At 42.8% G+C, this 20,482-nt stretch overlaps 1 protein-coding gene across 10 annotated transcripts in view; it reads right to left on the reverse strand.

Moving 5' to 3' along the window:
* Window positions 1–20,482, reverse strand: part of Dclk1 (doublecortin like kinase 1) — a 278,427-nt gene that overhangs the window by 56,891 nt on the left and 201,054 nt on the right. For 4 of the 10 annotated variants that reach the window (XM_057756934.1, XM_057756933.1, XM_057756939.1 and 1 more), the window contains 3 exons: window positions 19,949–20,043; window positions 5,654–5,786; window positions 3,139–3,247 (listed from right to left, as the gene is read on the reverse strand). In XM_057756934.1, coding sequence (XP_057612917.1) covers window positions 3,139–3,247; window positions 5,654–5,786; window positions 19,949–20,043 — 337 coding nt within the window. Of the gene's footprint in view, window positions 1–3,138; window positions 3,248–5,653; window positions 5,787–11,754; window positions 16,406–19,948; window positions 20,044–20,482 lie in introns of those variants that run through there. The other 6 variants (XM_057756936.1, XM_057756935.1, XM_057756941.1 and 3 more) reach the window with 2 other exon arrangements.

Below are 20,482 nucleotides of genomic sequence, written 5' to 3' on the forward strand. Positions count from 1 at the left end.
AATGAGACATCATAGTATCACACTGACTCCTAATGGCTTCTCATCGTAGCCATAGATTAGCCCATACCTGAACCCTCATCTGAGAAGCCCCTTATTGCCTCAGGGGGTTGGCACCGAGACCCACAACTGGTCAAGATACTGAGAGTGACTTCGGAGTTCAGACTTAGGGTATCATATCACACTTTTCTCCCAAAGGTCAGGGGTCGTTGTGGAAGAGGTGGAGGAGAGGTTGTAAGAGCCAGGTGTGGTGAATGTCTACAAGGAAACACTAGTACTGAGACAGTGCTCACAAGACCTGCATGAGCTCACGCCAGACAAAATCCAAGCATAGTGTGGGGAGAGAGCAGGAAGTCGTACCCCTAGCTGAGGAGTTGTTGGTAACTGATAGCTGTGGGGAGAAGGAGAGTTAAATTTCTTTAAGGACATGGCTCCTGGTAGCTCTAACATGGTCCAGTGAATGCCTACTGTCTTAGATGACATTAATGAGACACAGCGGATTTAAAAACAAAATGAGGAGATTACATTGGATGGGTGTGGAATGGGGGATGGATCTGGGTGGAGATAGGGGAGATGGATGATCAAAAGACAAAGTATGAAATTCTCAAAGAGTTTATAAAAATAATAAAAAACCCTTCATTGACTCAAATGAAGCGTTAGCAAAGAATATGCTAGAAGGCCCACAGAAAAGAGGACCCGTGTCACCCTGTTACTGTACCCACTGTAGAAAAATGGCCTGTGGTGGCATATTATGACAGAGGAGGAACATCTTTACCCATGTTGATACACATCCATCCCCCTAAACACAGCAGAATGCACCCACAAGCAGTATGTGCCATCCACAACATTCTTAGCTTGTGTTTATTTTCTGGATCTCTGTAAAATATTAAAAGAATGTTTCATAATATCTCTGGAGAGAGAGGGCACCAGCCATATGTCCTTGCTCAGCAGGAGCTGGAGGCTGACACTTGAGGAGCAATCTGGTGTTTAGACTCTGAAGTTCCATGCAGTGAGGCCAAGATGTGAACTTGTACAAAATGAACACAAGCCAAGTAGAAAGGAAGGAAGGGAGGGAGGGAGGGAGGGAAGAAAAAGGAAGGAAAGAAAGAAGGAAGGGAGGGAGGAAAGAAAAAAGGAAGGAAAGAAGGAAGGAAGGAAGGAAGGAAGGAAGGAAGAAAGGGAAGGAGGGAGGGAGGGAGGGGGAGGGAGGGAGGGAGGGAGGGAGGGAGGGAGGAAGGAAGGAAGGAAGGAAGGAAGGAAGGAAGGAAGGAAGGAAGGAAGGAAGGAAGGAAGGAAGGAAGGAAGGGAATTCTATATGGAGAAGTGGGAACTGTCTAGTATCAGAAGGCTGGGATCCTAGGACTGAGATACCATCCTGGTCCAGGACCAGCTAGAACAACCAGTAACCTGCTGCTGAGTGCTGACACATGATTAGAAAGCCCACAAGAAAGGCCACGACAGTATGCTAGAAAAAGAGACTTCCTGCTTAGAATACCTTTCGCTATTTAATTTCTGCCTTGTTGTGCATTGGAAAAGTGACTTTGGTATAGGTAAGTTCCTCACTGGACTCTTGTGGGGAATTCTTTATTAGAAGCAGTGGAGTAAACAGACTTAAGTTATGTTTGGGAGCAAAACTATAATCTACGTGTTTAACAGATGACTGACCTTGTAATTTAATGTCTTCCATCTATCTTTTTTTATAATGTGGGAACAGCAATACTGACCTGATTGGATCATTACAATTCAATGAGATACTATAACTTAAGGGCCATGAATAGATAGATGTTCAGGAAATAGTGGTTGGTTTGGTTTCAGGAAGGGTGGAGGCCAAGGTGGTACTGGAATGTTTTCTGTATCTGGCAGGCAGGCAATTGAAGGCCATGTTCCATCAGTGGGGATCAGGGACTAAGGGAGAGGAGAGAGGTGAACTGATGGCATCAGTAGGGGACATTTTCAGGCCACCCGTTGCTCCTGACTCTATCTCATGCAGAATAAGTGCCGCAGCAGGCTGCTAGGCTGTGAACATCCCAGCCCAGCTGGATTATTGAGGGGAGTGAAATCTGAGAGCGACTGTTGAGGGCTGCTTAGTGGGGCTTTGCTGTCTTGAACGAAAGGCATGCCAGGTTACAGCATCTAGGGGGATGCTGTTTCAGCTAAATCCTGGTGGTGTGTGGTATCCTATGCAGGTCTCCATTTCTAAGTGGCTCAGATCCAGGCTCTTCTGTGCTACAGCTTCCTCATCTGTCTCCTGGCCTGAGGAGTCCCCTCTAAGCAGTGATGAGACACAGGGCTCCAGGAACTCAAGGACTGTCCAGCTCCCTGGGAGTAACGAAGGAGAGCTGGGGAAGAGAACCAGAGGGATCCCTCAAGGGATGAGCTAGTGCCCTCAGCACAGCCTGGGGAACATGCCAGCTGTCCAAAGCCTCAGAAAGGAACTTAGAGTCTGACGCTGAGCTGAGGTTTTTGAGGTCACTCTGTGTTGGCCGACACCATCATTTCTCTACCTGGTATCCACCAGCTACACCCTTGAACAGTCATCCAGAGCCTGGGCATACAGCAGGCATGGGAACATGCCTGTGATCCTAACAGCTGGAAGTCAGAGGCAGGAGGATGGTGACTTTGAGGATGGCTTGCAAAGACCTGGGCTCCAAACCCAAAGGGTGTAGAGTTAATCCATCTGAAGACACTTTCGCAGATCAAGTACCACGTTTGTAGACTCAGCACACAGGCGTTTTGCAACCGTTCGAGGCCATTGTCGTGTGTAATCTCATGATGGTGTATATTAGAGGTCAAACTCTAGAAAAGAGCATTCTTGAGAAGATGTGCATGAGGAAGTCTTCAAAATAACTTCTCAAGAAAACAATATAAAAACCACCTGACAGAACTGGAAAGCTTTTCAACACCCACTACGTAAAAATCGAAGTCTTTATATCTGAGAGAGCATCCTAGGAATCGTTATATTTTTAAAGTCTGTTTTTAGATGGCTTTTTGTCTATTATTTTTAAAATTCCTTTTGTCTCTGGGGTTGAGACCTTAACTTAATCCATATGTGTCTCTGTCTCAAAATAGAGACTGGACCATGAAAACCACGAAAGCCAAGCGGTTCCTTTAAGTTCCCACACGAGCAGCCCCCCTGCTTACCTCTCTACGCATTCCTTGACAACAGCAAAATTCCCATCTCCTATTGTTCTCCCAACTTTGTATCGCTCTGTTATTGTGGCAGGAATCTGGAAGCCTTCCTCCGACTCTTCTGAAAGAATTAGTGGTGTGTTTTTATTGATTGGGAAGGGGCTACAGATGTTGTATGAAAAATACACTCCTAAGCATCATCTCACGGGCTGGAACCAATTCAGAAGTAATTGTGGGCAGCCCCCCTCCCTTACAGGCTCATACAGACTCAATGGTCCTCACCAAGGCAAACGATAAATTAAAGAAAGCCTATGGGGCCCACCTGGAGCGATATCACTGCAGCTTATGATTTCCGCTGCGGTGGGGATTCAGAGGAGGAGATCCTGCATTTCAAACTTCATGCTCATTTCATCAACGACCTTCACTGAATACCCATTGTGTGCAGGGAAATGACATTTTATGTACAGGGCAGAGGAAAAGGCATTTCTGGAGGAACGCTGAGCAGTCTGGCATGGTACAAGCATGAAAAGGTCCTGCTGTTTGGACACCGAGCTTAACTCCATCCTGAAATGGATATCTCTGCAAAATTCCTTGTGCACTAAGTATCAATGAGCAGATTTTGGACAAATGTTCTCACCAAGCAACCTGCATGGCAGATGTCAAGTTTAAACCCTGATATCTATTATGTCTGCGGGCAGAACAGTTTTTGTAATAACACAACAGAATCTCCCTCTGAAAATGTATTTTGAAACATTTTACAAATGCCTAATAAAGCTTTAAATATCCAAGACTGTAAAATTAAATAAGCCATGCTTGGATCACATAAATATGATGCATCACTTTTAACATGTTGAGGGTATAAAAAGCCTTTTAAATCTGGGCTGTAAAATGTACATGCCTTAAAGTTATAAATCCCAGCTTTCTCCCAGGCAACCCGCATGCAAAATGGCATAGGAGCCTAGCGAACTTCCTCACGGTGCACTTCTCCTGGCATGTCCTCATACACTGAGTTCCCCCCCCCTCAAAATAAATGTGGGTTCCTGGCAAGTTTTTGTAGCTCACATTTCATGTGTGGGACTGGGGAAGAATGGATGGAAATTCATTGAGGTCCTTTGTGCCGGCCTCACAGGGCCCAGCCTGCATACCTGGGGTGGCTTTTCTAGACAGAAAAGTCAAAACGCAGGGCAGCTGACTCTACTCTGCCCCTGTGCATCTTCAGGGCCTCCACACTATGGATGGCACTTCCCTCCTGGGTCACTGGAAGCTACCTTGGCAGTGCCCAGAATAAAGTGAGAGCTGCAGCCAGTCAATGCCTCCTCCCTTGCCCCATCCAGGAAAGAGTCAGGATTTTGCCTGTATCTGAAAGACCCATTCTGGGGGTTTTCATCTTCTCCTTGAGGAGGGGAGGAAATGGCTGTGGTCAAGCTGAATTTACAAACCTTCTGGCAGATGACGGGGTCTTAGACTCTTTGTACCTGGGTAATAGAGAAGTTGTCCGTGGACTTCAGGATAATTGTGATCCTACAGATGGGGTCACCTGTCCCTGTCTTTCAGTGGAAACACTCATTGGGACACTCATCCAAAATACAACGTTTGGGATTTTTCTACCAACTACTGATAAAGGATCTGGTCCCTCTAGACTCAGCCTAGGCTTAGTAAAGGATCATTCCATTGGGTGACTACAGCACACTGGAATGAAGGAGACTTCTAGATGGCTGAACTACAGTCTTGACAAATGTAAAAGAAAAAACGCCTGCTCTAACCATGGTAAGAAACAAACGATCCCCATGTGAGTCATGTGTCTTGCTTAACGTGCCAGAGTCCCCAAAGGGTGCATATTTGGGAAAACACCAAGTCACATCATGTGAAGCACAGGAGTGGCAGGAGTGGCTTCATCTTGACATTCACTTTTCCAGATTATTTCCCCTCATTGATTTGAGCCTGATTACAACCCCAGAAGGGTGGGAATGGTGACATTTAATAATCTATAAGAAACTGAAGAGGCTCGTTCCACACCATCCAGCCAGTTAACTCTGCAATGCAGGTCATTTTCTTACATTACAGGCAAATTCTAATGCGAATTAGTTTAAGTGACAAGCAGTGGTCGCCAGCAATGGCTTCTTCCTGTAAAGTTCTGGTTTGATGAATTGAACTCCCTTAAGTTGGAGCCTGCTTATAGGTGCTCAAACACAAGACACAGTTGTCTTTTTGCTTACAAAAAGGGATTAGAGCTCCGGAGCACAAGGGCAGGCAAGAGCTGGTCTTCCTGTGCATCGTACACCCACAGAGGATGCGCAAGGACTCAGGCCAACTCCTCCTTCCCATTCTCAGACAGTGGATGCTCACGACTGTAGGAGTCACCCACTCCTGTCCCCAGTGACAATCCCCAACACACACACACACACACACAGAGACATACACAAAGACACACACACACAGACATGCACATACACAACACACAGGCTTCTGGAGTTTGGCTACTCATTGTGTTCTAGACATTATAGTTTTCAGAGTAAATTTAGCTAACCCTTCCTCCATCCCCCCTGCAAGCTGTGCTTTCTCTCGAGCGCATCACCTTCCCCAGGGCCGTCATTCTCATCCATTGAGCTGCAAACTTTTGTGGACGAAAGTGAAGTAGAGGATCCACCATGCTGAGAGATCTGTAAGGGAGCAGAAACAGAATAAAGAAACCTGGGTCAGAGCACTGGAGCCTCCACACACCACACCCAGCCCGGGATCTCAGGAGCTAGTGTTGCCCCTCCCAGGGAGGAACTGGTCTTCAAACTTGGAAAAGGAGGTCTTAAGAACAGTCAATGAGGGCCATGAATCCCGCCCTCCCTATTAGCCAGTGTTTGTGTTGACTGGGAATCATGGGAAACCTGGATGCCCAGGACTTCGTTTCTCAAAGTTAGCATCCTTGAGCTCCAATTTGCCAGATTTCAGGCATCTCACTTCTGTCTTCTGTCTATGCGGAGCAGCTCAAATGGAGTGCCATTCTGGCCTTATTTCTACTTTTACAATAACAAAAAATCTCGTAAGTTAGTAATGGACTATTTGGGGAAAAAAAAGGGAATGACTCAGCTTTAGCCAAACTTCAGAGGGAACTAGAAGGGTAGGTTTCTGACTCTCCCTTGGAGATAAAGACACAGCAAATAGGAGGTCGGCCTGGCATATGCTACGTATGTCTGGGGGAAAGGCAAGGATGAAAGTCTAGGCAGGAGACTCTCCTGTAGCTTAGATGGATTCTGACTGAAGACCCCTGAGAGCAAACAGGGTACTGACTGCATTAGAGGGAAAACCATCAGTGTTACAACTGGCTGGGAAGAGTATCTGAGAAGGGATGCTTCCGTCTCTGCCCCCTACTTCTCGAGAAAACAGTCTGCACACAGTTATGCTATTTCTAAATACTGAACACAGCTCGTCCTAAAAGATCTTCCTTCTGTTCCCCTGGGTTTATCCACTTGGTTGGCCTGATGGGAGCAGGAGGCGGTGAGGGGGCGGCATTGGCTCATGGTGCTGGCTGTCTGTGGAGCAGAGAGAAGGGAGAGCGGCTGTAGTTGCATTGATCACGAAGTGGTGATGAGAAGCAAACTTGACCTAAATTTCCTCGGCTCACCCGTCTCCCATTCAACCTCCACCCCGTTCCCTCCAGCTACAGCTGAGCACAAAGAGGGCAGAGGAGTTGTTTGTGGCTCATACCCAATCGCCTCCTGCACAGAAATCCCAAATACCTGCTTCTTAATAAAACAGACTTATGTGGTTGGGGATATAACATCTAACCACTCGAGGGCCATCTGAGGCAAGCACCATAGGACGTTTCCTGAGTGACCAAGGGACAAAGATGGATATAGCCCATTGGTGAGTTCATTGATGTTGACAGTTGACAAGATTAGAATGAGAATTATACTAATAATGAAACTTCTGCTTCCTTGAGGGCATTTTATAAGTTTTGATATTACAGCTGTATGCCCCCAAATGTCATATGCATGAATAATGTACCCTGTGCTTCCCCGTATCACAAAAATCTTCCCCCAATAAGCCTGGTAGCCAGCTCGAGCTGTTTTGCCATCTTCTCTCAGCTAGCCTCCTTTTGACTAGGAGTATCATAGGTTCAAAAATCCTGATTTTGAAATAGATTTTTTGCTTGTTTTTTTAAGTATAACAGTACAGAATCGCAACCCACCATGTTGAAGGCACAGAAAACGTGTCAGCTTCGAGGTCCTAGTCTGCTGCCTCTCAAGAACACCTGTTTGCGAAAACTTTACACTTATAATAGCTGCATGGGAGGCGGAGACAAGGCAGATTCATCCTGCTGCTGACTAGAGAAGATAAACATGAACAGGACCACACTGCAGGGGGAGATGAGCGCGCTCCAGAACAGCAAGATGGTCTCCTGCATCATTCTAAGCGCAGTGATGATCCGGGCAGAGAAGCTCGAAATAAAACGGATAGGCCAGAGAATATCTCTTCCGGGCTTTCTAACCCTTTGGCGTCTTCTCTCAGCGTCACAAATGACGTTTCAGAATGTAGGTATGTCATGGTTTGAAGGTGGCAGATGACACCTTGTCATGTTGTATTCCGCATTTAACAGCCCGATGACACTTTTTCATTAAGAACCCAATATATAGACAATAGTTTGTTTGCTTGCAAAGACGTCACAGTTTATATACTCAGTTTAAAAAGCCGCCTCTGTTAACGAGGCCATCAGGTGCTCTATACAGATCTTTGACCCGTCACCATGGTGACATCTCTTCGATATACTCATCGATAAACTTGCTGCGTATTATTCAGCAAACCGTCTTACTGACTGATGAGCTGCATTTTCAGCAGAGCAGCAAGGGCCTGCTTCCATGAACGCCTGCACAGCGTCAGCTGTGTTTGTTCTATCGCACGAACCAAAGTTCCCCAAGCTTTCTGAGCTCAGCTTATTTTGCATTTTTTAAGAGTAGGGTCAATGCAAGTGCACCGATATCTACCATTGCTTTGGCTTTTTCAACTCTGAATTTGTGTTTTGAAAATGTAAACCCGTGCCATTTCAAATTCCCTGCTGGTGGAGACTAACAGATGACTGGTGGTTTTAAGAGAAAAGCTTTAAATTAGGTATAAAGAGGGTACCCTGGTAATGGAAAGTTCTAGTTTTCTTTATTACACTCAAGTACAACAAATCTATTGACCTTCTAAGGGCATTATCTCTTCTGTCTCCAAAGAAGCAAGAAGCTGGACAGTACACGCTCTTCAAAGGCGATAAGCCCTCATGGACCCAAAGAACTTCAGGAACCGGACTGGACCTTGAATGCAACCTTTCCTGCCATATTTCCACCTAGAGATCAGACTCCCCACTACAGACCGGTGCAGCCAGCACTCTGGACATTTTCTATCCATCATTCTTATTGCCCGTTTCTAGGGTTAACCAGTATGAGTGGAATCCATTTCACAAGACAGATCTTCAGGTTTGGGGAAACAAACAGGACTCTCTCTGGGCTCCTGGCTCCATTTGCACATGTCCGTATTTTCCTGTTCATCACGTGATAAAAACCTGGGATTCTCCCCCAATCCTGGAGGCCCACAGAGCTGTCAATCCTCTTTGAACCTGGGACTCAACACTGAAAGCAACCGTCTAAATGTGTTCTCACCAATACCGAACCTTCTTCCTCGTGAATAGAAAATTAACGCACTTCAAGATCATCCTGGCTTCTCCTCAGAGCCACGTTTCAGCGTTTTACTAACCTCACAGGTGAACCCGTTTCCCTATTTGAGAGGTTGGCTTATGACTAAGCGCTGAGACTTTATGTTAAATGCCATCCTTGATGATATTCATTTATTTTATATTTTCTCCTAGACCGTTAATCTCTGGATACTGGTTTTGCCATCCCACCCACTACCCTCTCTTTTCCTATCCCTTCCCCCACTCCTGTAATTAGTAAGGCTCTCTGTGGGAGCTGTTAGGAACCTGCCTAGGTATACTAAGACACTTCGTCTCTCCTGGAACATTATGATTTCATTTGCATGTCTGGCTTGGAAGCAGTCACAAGCACATATAACGAGCTCTTAAGAAGTGACCTATTGAGATCAGCCAGTCCTTCATACTGACCGACAGACACCGAAGGGACCGGCTGCTTCTAAATAAAGTTGCTCTACCTACTTTGACGGGAAGCGGACAAATCACTGTAGAAGGTCCACGCTGGTGAGATTTTTATGTTGATTTCGGTTAGTTTGCTAATTCAGAGGCATCTGGGCCTATAGTACGAAACACGCGGCTATTTTAGAATTGAACACAATTAGCCGCTCGGAGAGGTGCCGTGACATTTGAGATGTCATCGCCTCCCAGCGGAGTTAATGAGAACCATTTGGGCAGGTTGCTGACACCTGGAGGCTTTTACAGAACACCTCCATAAAAGCGCTGCCTTGCAAAGTAAGAACACACCCCAAGCACAATGATTTAGCCTGGAATCACATAACAGATGGGGACGGACGTTGAATACTTTTTGAAGTGAGAAAGCTGAGCTAGCAGCTCTAACCACATTTTACCAAAACGGATCTGACGACGATGCCGTCAAAGAAACAGTTCATTTTTAAATGTTATGAGTTACTTATGCCATCTGTGTGAATGTTGTCACTCAGCCAGGGTCCACACTGCATCACGATTTGGAAAATATCCAGTTGATACAATTGACTCAAGCGGTATAGACAAATCTATCATATAACCCAGCTTTGACTGGATGATAGTACTTTCTCCAGACTCTACCTTGGCATGTAGTTCGGTTTTGTTGATGTGGCAAGGGGCTAAAAGGAACCAAGACACCAAATGCTCACCCGTGTTTGAGTTCTGAATTAGCTTCATAAAGGAAACCTAAGAAACAAATGCTTCACAGACTAACCACTGTCTGAGAAATCTTGACGTGAGGTATACAGAGAGACAACCCAATATAGCAATTGAAAAAAATAATGTTTGTGTGCGACACTGAAGGCTGAGCTTGCATGCTATAGGAAAACCATGCATTTATTTACTTCCCAAGAACTTGGATAACAGAAGGCTCATGGTACCTGCAGCAAATAACAGAAGTCTACTCTTTAAAACAAGGCAGGCTCTGTCTACATTATTGATGGTGGTTTCATCCTAAATTAACTCTAAGAAATACACAATCAAATTAATAACCAAGAATAAATATTTGCATATTTAAAAACTCAGAAATATTCGGTCAAATTGTTTACAAGACCAGAAAATCATCACTCAGGAAACTGGGTTGTTGACAGGAGGAACACGGAACACGTTGGAATGATGATCTTGGACTCCATCTTTGCTAGAGAGACCATGGGAGCTAAGACTTCAAAAGTGAGAGGATTTGTTTATAGTACCACCCCCGATGCATCAGGTAGTCGGTCTCCTTTGCCTCTGCTTCAGAACCGGAACACTCAGACAAAGATCTTCACACCTGCTTTGTAAGCCGTTTGCCCAGAGCCCATTACACTGCGCAATTTAATCTCGCCATTGCACTTTCCGGAAACCCACAGCTTGGAAGGGGTTAGCGATGTCCGCTTCTGCACCCCATGGATGAGAGTCACCCCTTAGGAGTTTTCTTCTCAAGTTTTCCGTCTTTAACGAGGAGAGCTCACAACTCTCTCAGGCACCTACTTCATTTAAATTTAATCTGTTACATGAAGTATGAATGCATTTTGGAATGATAATAAATTTGGAAATCTTCCTCTAGTCAAACCATTGTAGCTATAGATACTGAATAAATTTATCATGGAAATAAGAAAGAAAAAAATTACAGCCAATTAATATTAAGCCCAACAGAAATCTCGTAAAAACGTTTGATTTAAAACTGTAGTGATTATCTTTTATAATTTTTAAAAGATTTACATATTTATTTCATGGATGAGTGCTCTATTGACTTTATGCCATTAGAGGGCATCAGATCCCACTAGTAGATGGTTGTGAATCACCATTCTGTTGCTGGGAATTGAACTCAGGACCGCTGGAAGAGCAGCTAATGTTCTTAACCACTGAGCCATCCTCTTCAGTCCTGATCTTTTCTAATTTTAATAAAAAATATTTCTCCTAACTTAATGAGCACAATTTTCTATTCTTTATACTGTACTACAAATTAAATACATTATTTTTCCTAACATAAAGTTGAGGTATCAAATGCTTTTGAAATCACTATTTAATTGTAATTTATTGATATATTTATCCAACATTAAAAAAAAAACAAGTACCCTGTATACAAACATACTCATATATATCTTCCCACTGAAAATTCTAAGACCTTAGGAAAAAGGTCATTAACCCCAGGAGAAAGCTAATATGAATTTTTCATTTCTCCTCCAAGCAAGTTGCCGTTTTGTCTGATAAATTCACCCTGAAGGCAATCCTGAGAGGAATGTGCATTGCTAATTGCAATGCAGCCCATGGAAAGAGCATTTCCTGTCAGATAATCTCACTCTGTTTGCCTGACAGGATTTCATACTTCATGTGTGCTATTCTGTAACCTGTCCAGCATCACCTGCTGTTATTACTCGGTACAAGGAGGCTGTGTCCAGGGCAACGAAGACAACCCTTGCCCCACACAGTTATTTCAGTTCTAGCCATCTAACCAAAAAAAAAAAACTCACTGAACAACATCGGCAGTTTTTCCTGTTTATTACATGGTTTAGCTAAGCCGCTAAATGTCACAGAGTTAAGTTCAGAAAAGGGTAACACGGTTGCATTGAGAAACACAAGGTACAGCATTTTACGAGGGCCTGGGAACGTTCCAGACTGGGCAGTCCGCTGGAGCTTTCCGTTAGTCCCCATCTCCACAAGCTCTGCAGGTTGCCTGGAGTGGTGTGCTTTCCAATATCCCGCTCTTAAGACATTTTAATACAAAATGCTTTCTAAAGAGACTACACATCCAAGCAACCCCAACTGCGATGGTATGCAACCTTTATAAAAAAAAATCCAACTTTATGACATTCATAGTGTTTCAAAGAGTCCTCAGAAATAAAATGGAAACTAAGTTCCTTGCCTGGCAATGAGTAAAAATGCCTCAAACACACATCACAGTAAAGTTAACTTCCATATTCTCTGCCTAATAACCTTCGAATATCTACTACGTTGGCTTCAAAACCATTGCGTGGCCATATATAATACAAACACCTAGTGTCTCATGCTTCACTTACACTACCTCAGAATTTATCCATCACCTTTTATTACAATAAAATACATTTTAAAGACACCATATGTCATGCACCCTTAACATTATAGTGAGGGCCTCAGATTTTCCAGTTTTCCCTACATGCGTTACAGGTACAATATTACAAGTATTTTTCAGCTGACACCTAAAAGGCTGCATCAGGCAATTCTTATAATGAATTGAACGTATTTCTGATTTCCATAGTATTCCTCTGTGGGTTCGCTCAACCCAACATTGCTGACACTAACATGCACAATTCGAGGCGCTGGCAAGGCTAATGCGAATGGGCACAGATGAGCAAATAAATGTACACAGACAGCAAGCGTCAGTCAATAAACATCCTCAAGTGTGTGTACACTCATGTAGACACACCTACACACACAGCAAGTATCCGCAAAATAGTTTAACAGTTTATAAGCATGGAAAGAACACACAGGATGGCCTTACATGTTATCTGGCTTTGTAACTAAAGGTCAAATCTACTTTGACGTTTTCCTATTTTTGTTTCAGCCTAACGCTCAACTACCCACGAGTCTAGAAATCATTTTGTTTAGTGAGAGTGGATTGCTAGTCACTGTTGCCAGCAATATACACAGAGCAGGAAAATATCATTGCATTTAATCAGTTTACTCACTGGACATCGAGAATTTGCATTTAACCAGTGAGCATGCACATTTAACAATCAATGTAGCATTGGATTTGCTTGGATTTCAATTTTTTGTCTGTCTGGATTTCAATTAATTTGGGATAAATCAGTACAGGTGAATATCCGGAGCTGTTTCATCATGCTAACTTAGCAAACTGATTTTGGCCTTAAATATGTGCCAACTAATATGCGTGTCCCCAAATTTACAACATAAAGCTTTACAGACAGTTCTACAAGAGCCAGTAACTTATAAGGCCACACCACAGATATCACTTTTATTCTTCACGTTCTATATACATACACAATGTTTACGTAGGCACACCCACATATACACCGAGTCCTGCAAATGCACAAACACCTACACACCTGTATAGATATATGGCCACCATAGAAACAGCTCAGCAGAGTTCAACAGTTAAAATATATGGGGTTATCTTCTAGGATTACTTTTATATACTTCCATTCACATTTTTTTTTTTTAAACGAGGCTTTTAGACTTCAGCATTTTTAAATGGAAACAAAAGCAAAGCACATGAGAGCAAAGCCCCCTGGCTGTTTAGCACACGGCTCACAGGCAGGGTACCGGCCAGAGCTACTCAAATGTCTGTAGAACATGGAATCGGGTTCTGAAATGCTAAGGTGACCTCCTGTGTGCATGCAGGCGTGTGTACAGATGGGTGGGCCTCAAATGTCTAGTTTAGAAACCTGTGACAGTACAGACCTGCTGCTAGAATGATGACTCAAGACAAGGACTATTCCACATGGCTTTCAAGTTCACGCTGAACACCACGCTCTGTGTACCACTAGGTTTTTAGCTTCTAAAATGCTGAAAAGCAGGGAACTCTTTGCAACATCTTTCTCTCTAGCTTTGTCTAAATAAAAACTGCAAACACAAATGAAAAGCCCAGAAAGGTCAACACAGCATCGTCTGCATTTAGAGGTTCATCAGCAGGAGAAAGCTGTGTGTCTTTTGTTGGATGGTGCCCTCCCCTGCTCAGAAGGGCATTCTTAAAGTCAGCCACTAATGATGTAAAAAGAATTTTAAAAAAAATAGCCACATCTTAAGTGACTGTAAATTACCCATTGTGTTCCACCAATGAACTGGTTCACTGCTTGGCTATTTAAAAATTCTGCTTTAGTAGACTAGAATTATCTCCTGCAGAGAAAAAGATCTCAGAGTATGCTATCTCAATCTCGAAGGGACTTTAGTTTCAAAAAGTAAATGAGATATATGGCCCTTGAACAATCCGTTAATAAAAGTCATATGTTCAAAGATGAAGTGCTGTGGAATAGCATCTCTCTGGAACTGCCTGAACGGAAAGTTGGCCATAATACCTCCTGGCAATTAGTCCAGGTCCACTCTCTTTATGCTGTGTCTAAACCAAGCCATGGGCTTTACAGTGATTGGCAATCCTTCCTACTTACACAGAACAAATAGCATACATTGGGCCTCTCTAGGCGGTAGTTGTCCCTAAGCCTGGCAGCTCAGGGGAGCTGAAATTACGAGACTTTGTAGTTTCGTTCTGGACCATCTGACCCACTGCTTTCTTTGCATTTTTGACAGGCTAGTCAAATACACACTAATCTTTTACGGGTTCAACTCTATTAAGCAATGCATTTTACAAAGACATAACACTGTAGCAGACAGCGCGGGCATCTCCCAGATGTTTAGTGTCTCAGCTAAGACAAGGCAGCCCTTTGATCTCAGCAGGAGTCTCTGTTCATGTCTATTAGAAACAGTTTCAAAATCTGAAGTCTGGAGCAGGTATGATTGTTTTCTGTCCTTTCAAGATGGAGGGATCAGTCTGCAGTTCTCAAATAGCACGCCCGAGAAGTGTCCTCCTCTAACAGACAGGATAATGAGACACTAATTCTGACTCGGCTAAATTTTCAAATGCTGGTAGGTTGCCTGGACGCTTTAGTTTTCTTCTCCAGTCGGAATATTTTATTCACTTGTCAAGTGAGATGGTAACAGAGTTAACTATAAACCAGATGGGGAAATTTGCTAGTTGAACAGTCTACTGAGGGAAATAAATCAATAACATTTGAAACTGTATGGCAAGGGAATTCCTCTCCATCTTGAATCAGGCATTTTCAAATTGTTTTCAAGAAAAATTTGAAAGAAATTTCAAGTAAAAGGCTCCAAGTGGCACCATACATTTTAAATCTGTCACCCTACTGAGATATGTCAAGCCTGGAGAATATAAAACCCATGCTTCGTTAAGTCCTAAATTGTTAGTGTTTGAGCTAGTAAAAAGAAATGGTCACGGGGTATGGTCTAAATACAATACACCATACGCACTGATTTCTAACATCCAGATTTAAAAATAATTGCTTTACGTGGAAGCAAAGCTGATTTTCACTCTTGAAACTAGAGAGCTAGAGAGGAATTAGTAGGTTAACATTTAACAGTGGGTTATAATCATAGACGCACTTGGTTGACACAAAAGGAGTTTTGCATATAAAGATTTCCCAAACAAGATCCAGGAACGATCAGAATGGAGTTTTGGATCTCTGCAGGCCCAACGTACATATACATAAGCCCCATTTAGAAGAATTTCAATTCTCAAACTGAGTTTTGTTTTTTTGTTTTTTGTTTTTGAAAAAAAAAAGAGCAAGTCAATTTTTGTTTTTAGGCCAAAAACTTCACACAGCTGAAAAAATATAAATATCCTGCTGGCATTGTAGGGAAGCATTGTATAATTAATAATAATGCCAAGTTCTTCATTTTTCCATGTAGCTGAAACTATTTTTTATAAAAGATAATGTTGGAAAATAAAATCCACGTGACAGGAAAAGCAGAAAAGATTCTTTCTGCCTAACGTCATTTGTGAGACATCTCCTGCAGGAGCTCCTACTCCTCTTCAGACACATTCATTCAGAAAAATCATGAAGAGGTTTTGCAGTATTTTACAATAAAATAACTAAACAAACATACCATTTTTTAAAAAGGGTGTACCTTTTAGAAAAACCATGCCTGCTATTGTTACTTAAATTTGTTTTATATTAAGTGCAGAAAAATTGTATTTATATGTCTACGATGATTAAAAAAAAGCTCATTTATAGAAACGGGGACTCTATAATGTTGGACTGTTAGGGTGGTTCTTGTACTCAATATTAGATTCATATATGAAATTTGCCTGGAAACAGACCTTTCTTGTTAAAAGTGATGGAGCAAATATTGTATTCAAACTCTCCTCAGTTACATCAAATGGAGGAGATACTTTTTTAAAAAAAATCTTCCAAATAAGAAGACCATGGGTAGAAAATGTCTGCATGCTTGTTTCTGTATGTCTTATTTATGCAAAACTCTTTTGTGTATTTTGCTGTTAGACGCTTGCTTAGAAAATGGGAAATCTTGATCCCATCACAAACCATACATATCGCTCCATTGTGTCTTTTACACTGAGTCTCCTACTGAGTCCAAATCATCCGATGAGAGGGGGCGGTACAGGTCCTGTAAGATGAAGGGCAGGACAGATTTGTTTACTCATCTTTCTCGGGTTCGCTGTCGCTCCCCGAGGAGCAACTTGGAAAGGGATGGGTCCTTGGCTTCTAACATCATCAGAACTACTCAACTCATCAGCTTTGGATACGAGAGAGGATAACACAGGCAGAGTGATGATTTCATTTCATTGGCACAAAAAATGCTCCCTGCGCTATCAGGGGCTCCTTCCTGCCTTCCATCATGTCCAGGTGAAGTTATATGGCCCTTGCTGCCAGCCAACATCAACTGTGCTATTCTGTGCCTAGGCAATTCTTCTATGGACTTTTTCTTTTGGGTACAAGAATGTGTTTACCTCACCAAATAACTTATGAGATGCAGCAGCTGGCACTCAGGATATTCTGGGATGTAACTCCAGTGTGTAGTTGCACATACACAGTGTAAAACCAACACACTTTGTCCTTTCACAGTTTCATGTTTGGGTAACTGGAAGAAATCTCCATTGTCCCCATCCCCATCCCATCCTAACTACTCCCAACAACTTCTAGCTCCTAACTCCTCCATCTCTTCCCAGCCTCTTCCTGCCTCTGTCTGCTACTCTATCTCAGTGTTAGTAGCCAAGCAACCAGCTTAGGTCTACCAAGAGCGTCTACAGTTGGCTTTTCTCCAGTTTGGGGCCACCCACTCCTACATCCTCTGCTGGATCAGTTAATCCACAAGAGTCAGCGATGTGGGGGTGTAACGGGGAGCTTCATTCAACCTACACAACATAACACATTTTTTTTCTTGATGTCTTAAGAAAAGGGTCCAAAAAACATTCATGGATGGGAAAAGAGCCTCAGAAGTTGACTTCTGAGGCCAGGCAGACACTTCTAGGTGGCGACTTAACTAATTGTGCTTTGTGTATATAGGAAGGGCGCTGGTTCCACTGTCTCCAGTGTGTTTATGAAGAAAGAGCTGTGACATGCTGGCGTGTCTCTCGTATGACTATTCTAAAATGTCAAAATGAAGTCATTTAGAAACATGATCTTAAGGGAAGGAAAACAGCCTAAATCATAGTTAATGCAAGTAAAATACAGACTTTTTTTAACTTTTAAAAAAATATCATATTCTTTTAAAAAATTAGCTTCTGATCCTGTATTTAAAGTATGTGTGTGTGTGTGTGTGTGTGTGTGTGTAAGTGTGTGTGTATGTGTACATGTATGTGGGTCTGGATGGCTTTGCCAGCTTATTTTTTGGGTATGTTACTAGGCAACACAGAAAGAAAAAAAATAGAAGTGGCTACTGTTTTCTAATTTGCAATAAAAGGAATTAATTTACTCTTTGCAGTGTCTTCTTTTAGTTCAGGCCATCTTTCACTTATTTCAGCATTTCCTGCACAGAAGAATAGCCAACCATTTGAAAAGAATAATAACCAAATTTAAAACGGGAACAGTTTTAAGGGATATTCTGGTCCCATTTTGACAGGGAGGGGTTATTCGATGCAGTCGTCAACACAAAAAGATGAAAGTGCCTCTCACCAAAGCAGCTGGAAATGTCTCCATGGTACATAGATGGGGGGTGTCCATAAATTCAAAGGCTTGGAAACAGAGCCATCTTGGAATACATGTAGCTAAACTCAAAAGCCTAGAAACTAAACCATCTTTGAATGCGTTTGGTATCCTGCTTACAACATGTGTTTAATAAATGTTTTCAGATGGTGATAAACTCTCTGTCCGCCTAAAAGTAAATGAGAGAATCTTGGCTTCCTCAGTGATAGCGCCAACCCGGTGGTTTAGATGTCAAGACAAAAAAAATCTGTCAGAGAGCTACACCTGTTAATTATTTATGCGCTACAACAAAGTGTTAATTATGTAAGTCAATGCCTACAAAGCTGGATGAATTTTTTCTGCCTCAGTTGAATGAAAAAAAAAATCCCACTGAAGCTAAGAAGAAAAGGATGCAAATTCTGACCTCATTTTCTTAGTAAAGGACAGCTGAGCGAAACTTATACTTCCAAGATGGAGGGGTCAAATACCTAGAGAGAGAAGCTGGCAAGTATTCTGAATTGTTCTGAGTTTAGTCTCAACAACTAACCCTGAGATAGATCAGTAAAGTCTGAGGCTGAGTTCAATGGATCTAAAGCTATTTTGGTTCCTCCGCTAGGCGTGTTCTCTGAAGCACACATACACTTGGAGAGAGAGGACGCTCCTGAGACATTCTCTATGCTAGATCTCCAGCTGTGTCTACAGGGTGGAATCTTGCTAGCTGGCATTTGTGAGCACAGAATGGCCACACTGGCTCTTCCCTCGCCTAAGGACAATCTCTTAAGACAGTGAATGCATGTAGCCAATTCTTCACCAGCATCAGTGGTTCCTGAAATCATTCAGGATGGAAGACAGATTTCTCTAATGATCCCACCATTGACTAGAGAAGCAGATATAAACCACAGGCTTTAACAGACTGTACAAGTTCAACTCAACACCAGGAGAACCAGCAGAGAAAGATATTTGGGACAAGAGGTTCAAATGACTGCAGACTAGCTGATTTCTTTTTGGCCCCCCACTTAAAAATGGCTAATGGATTTTGGCAGCCTAAAGATCCAACTTGTGTAGAAAACTTGAAAGAGAGGGACTTCTGTATTTGATGAGCTTAAATTTATCAAATTTAGAAGTTTCATTTAAATGCATAATAAGAGAAATTAAAATTTAAAAGTCTGATGTTTAATGGTTTCTGAGATTTCTGTTTGTTAAAATGTTTCAGTGGGTGCCATCATGCAAGCTACCTAAGGATACATATTCTCCTACCTCTTTCCTGAAAGCAGGACCCCGAGGGGTCTATCTATGTTTTCCAGCATGCTCTTCCCCTTTTCCCTTTCCCAGTTCTTATCTTCTGGCCTAAGTATGACTGGAATGGATGAGCAGCATAAGAGTGAAGAGAATTTGGGTCTTTTCATTCCAGATGAAGAATTAACGGTCACCCCCTTGCTTAGCCCTGAGAAGCTAATGCCCTATCCAGTAACTTTTACACACTTGTTTCTGAGCTCAGTTGATTTCTCTGCTATTACACAAGAGGCTAAAAATAAACAAGAAGATGTGCTCAGTGTGGGTTCATTCACAAAACTGGCATCCTACGTTCCCACGGCCTGCTTCATGGCTCCTCCAGCTTCTCTGGACCACCCTGCTTGCCCCTGCGCAATTTCCCACTAGGATGCTGCCTCCTTTGCCTGTGCCTGTCCTTCAAGGGGCTGGTGATTAATGGCAGTATCTAGTGACACTAATTACAACTAAGGACGCTGGCATACATAATAAAGTAATGCATTATGAACAAACAAGAGGGCATTTAAAACGGAAGCAGCAAGGGTCCATGTTACTCAGAATTAAAAGTGGACAAATTTGTGGAAACCGAGAGACCTGGGTTCTACCTGAGTCATAGCAATGGCGAGTGGCACACGGGTTACCCCTTACCCCAGCTTGGTCATTCCCTCCAGAGAAGCAGCACTTTCTGCTGGCACCCACACCACTCCGCACCAAAACCAAGACAGCTCTTAAATAGGTGGCTTGCTCGTGTCCTTACCCTCTGCTTCCGCAGGCTTCCTGGACTGGTGGGGGACGGACTTGGTGACTTGCCCGAGCGTGGAGTGGAGAGCTGACTACCAGGGGTTCCATTGACTGGAAATAGAAGGAATCACACAGAGAGAAAAAGAGTGCATTAAAGAACTTTTCACGACAGCTCATCAGGAAATAAACAGAGAAGGGACATGGGCTAAACATTAGACCCATCATCCGACTCGTGAAGCAAAGCCTTAGGGAATAGCCATCCTCAGACATTCAGTGTTCTGTTAATCTTGGGTTAAACACAATAGCAGGTTACATAATTTAAAAAGATGTACTTTGCATAATTTTCCAGTGATGACTTTATTTGAACCAAGACAGATATTCATGAAAGTGTTCAAGGCTTTGAGGCGTCTTTTGGTGTGTGTCTTTAGTTTAGTTGCCCAGTGGGAGAAAATATTGAAACAACTCACAGGTGGGATTCCCAGAGACTTTTACACATTCCTACATTTATTTACGTCCTGTCTAACCCCCTAGCCCAGCCAGGTTCTGATGG

The sequence above is a fragment of the Chionomys nivalis genome, chromosome 24 (genome assembly GCF_950005125.1).
Source record: "Chionomys nivalis chromosome 24, mChiNiv1.1, whole genome shotgun sequence".
Lineage (NCBI taxonomy): Eukaryota > Metazoa > Chordata > Mammalia > Rodentia > Cricetidae > Chionomys > Chionomys nivalis.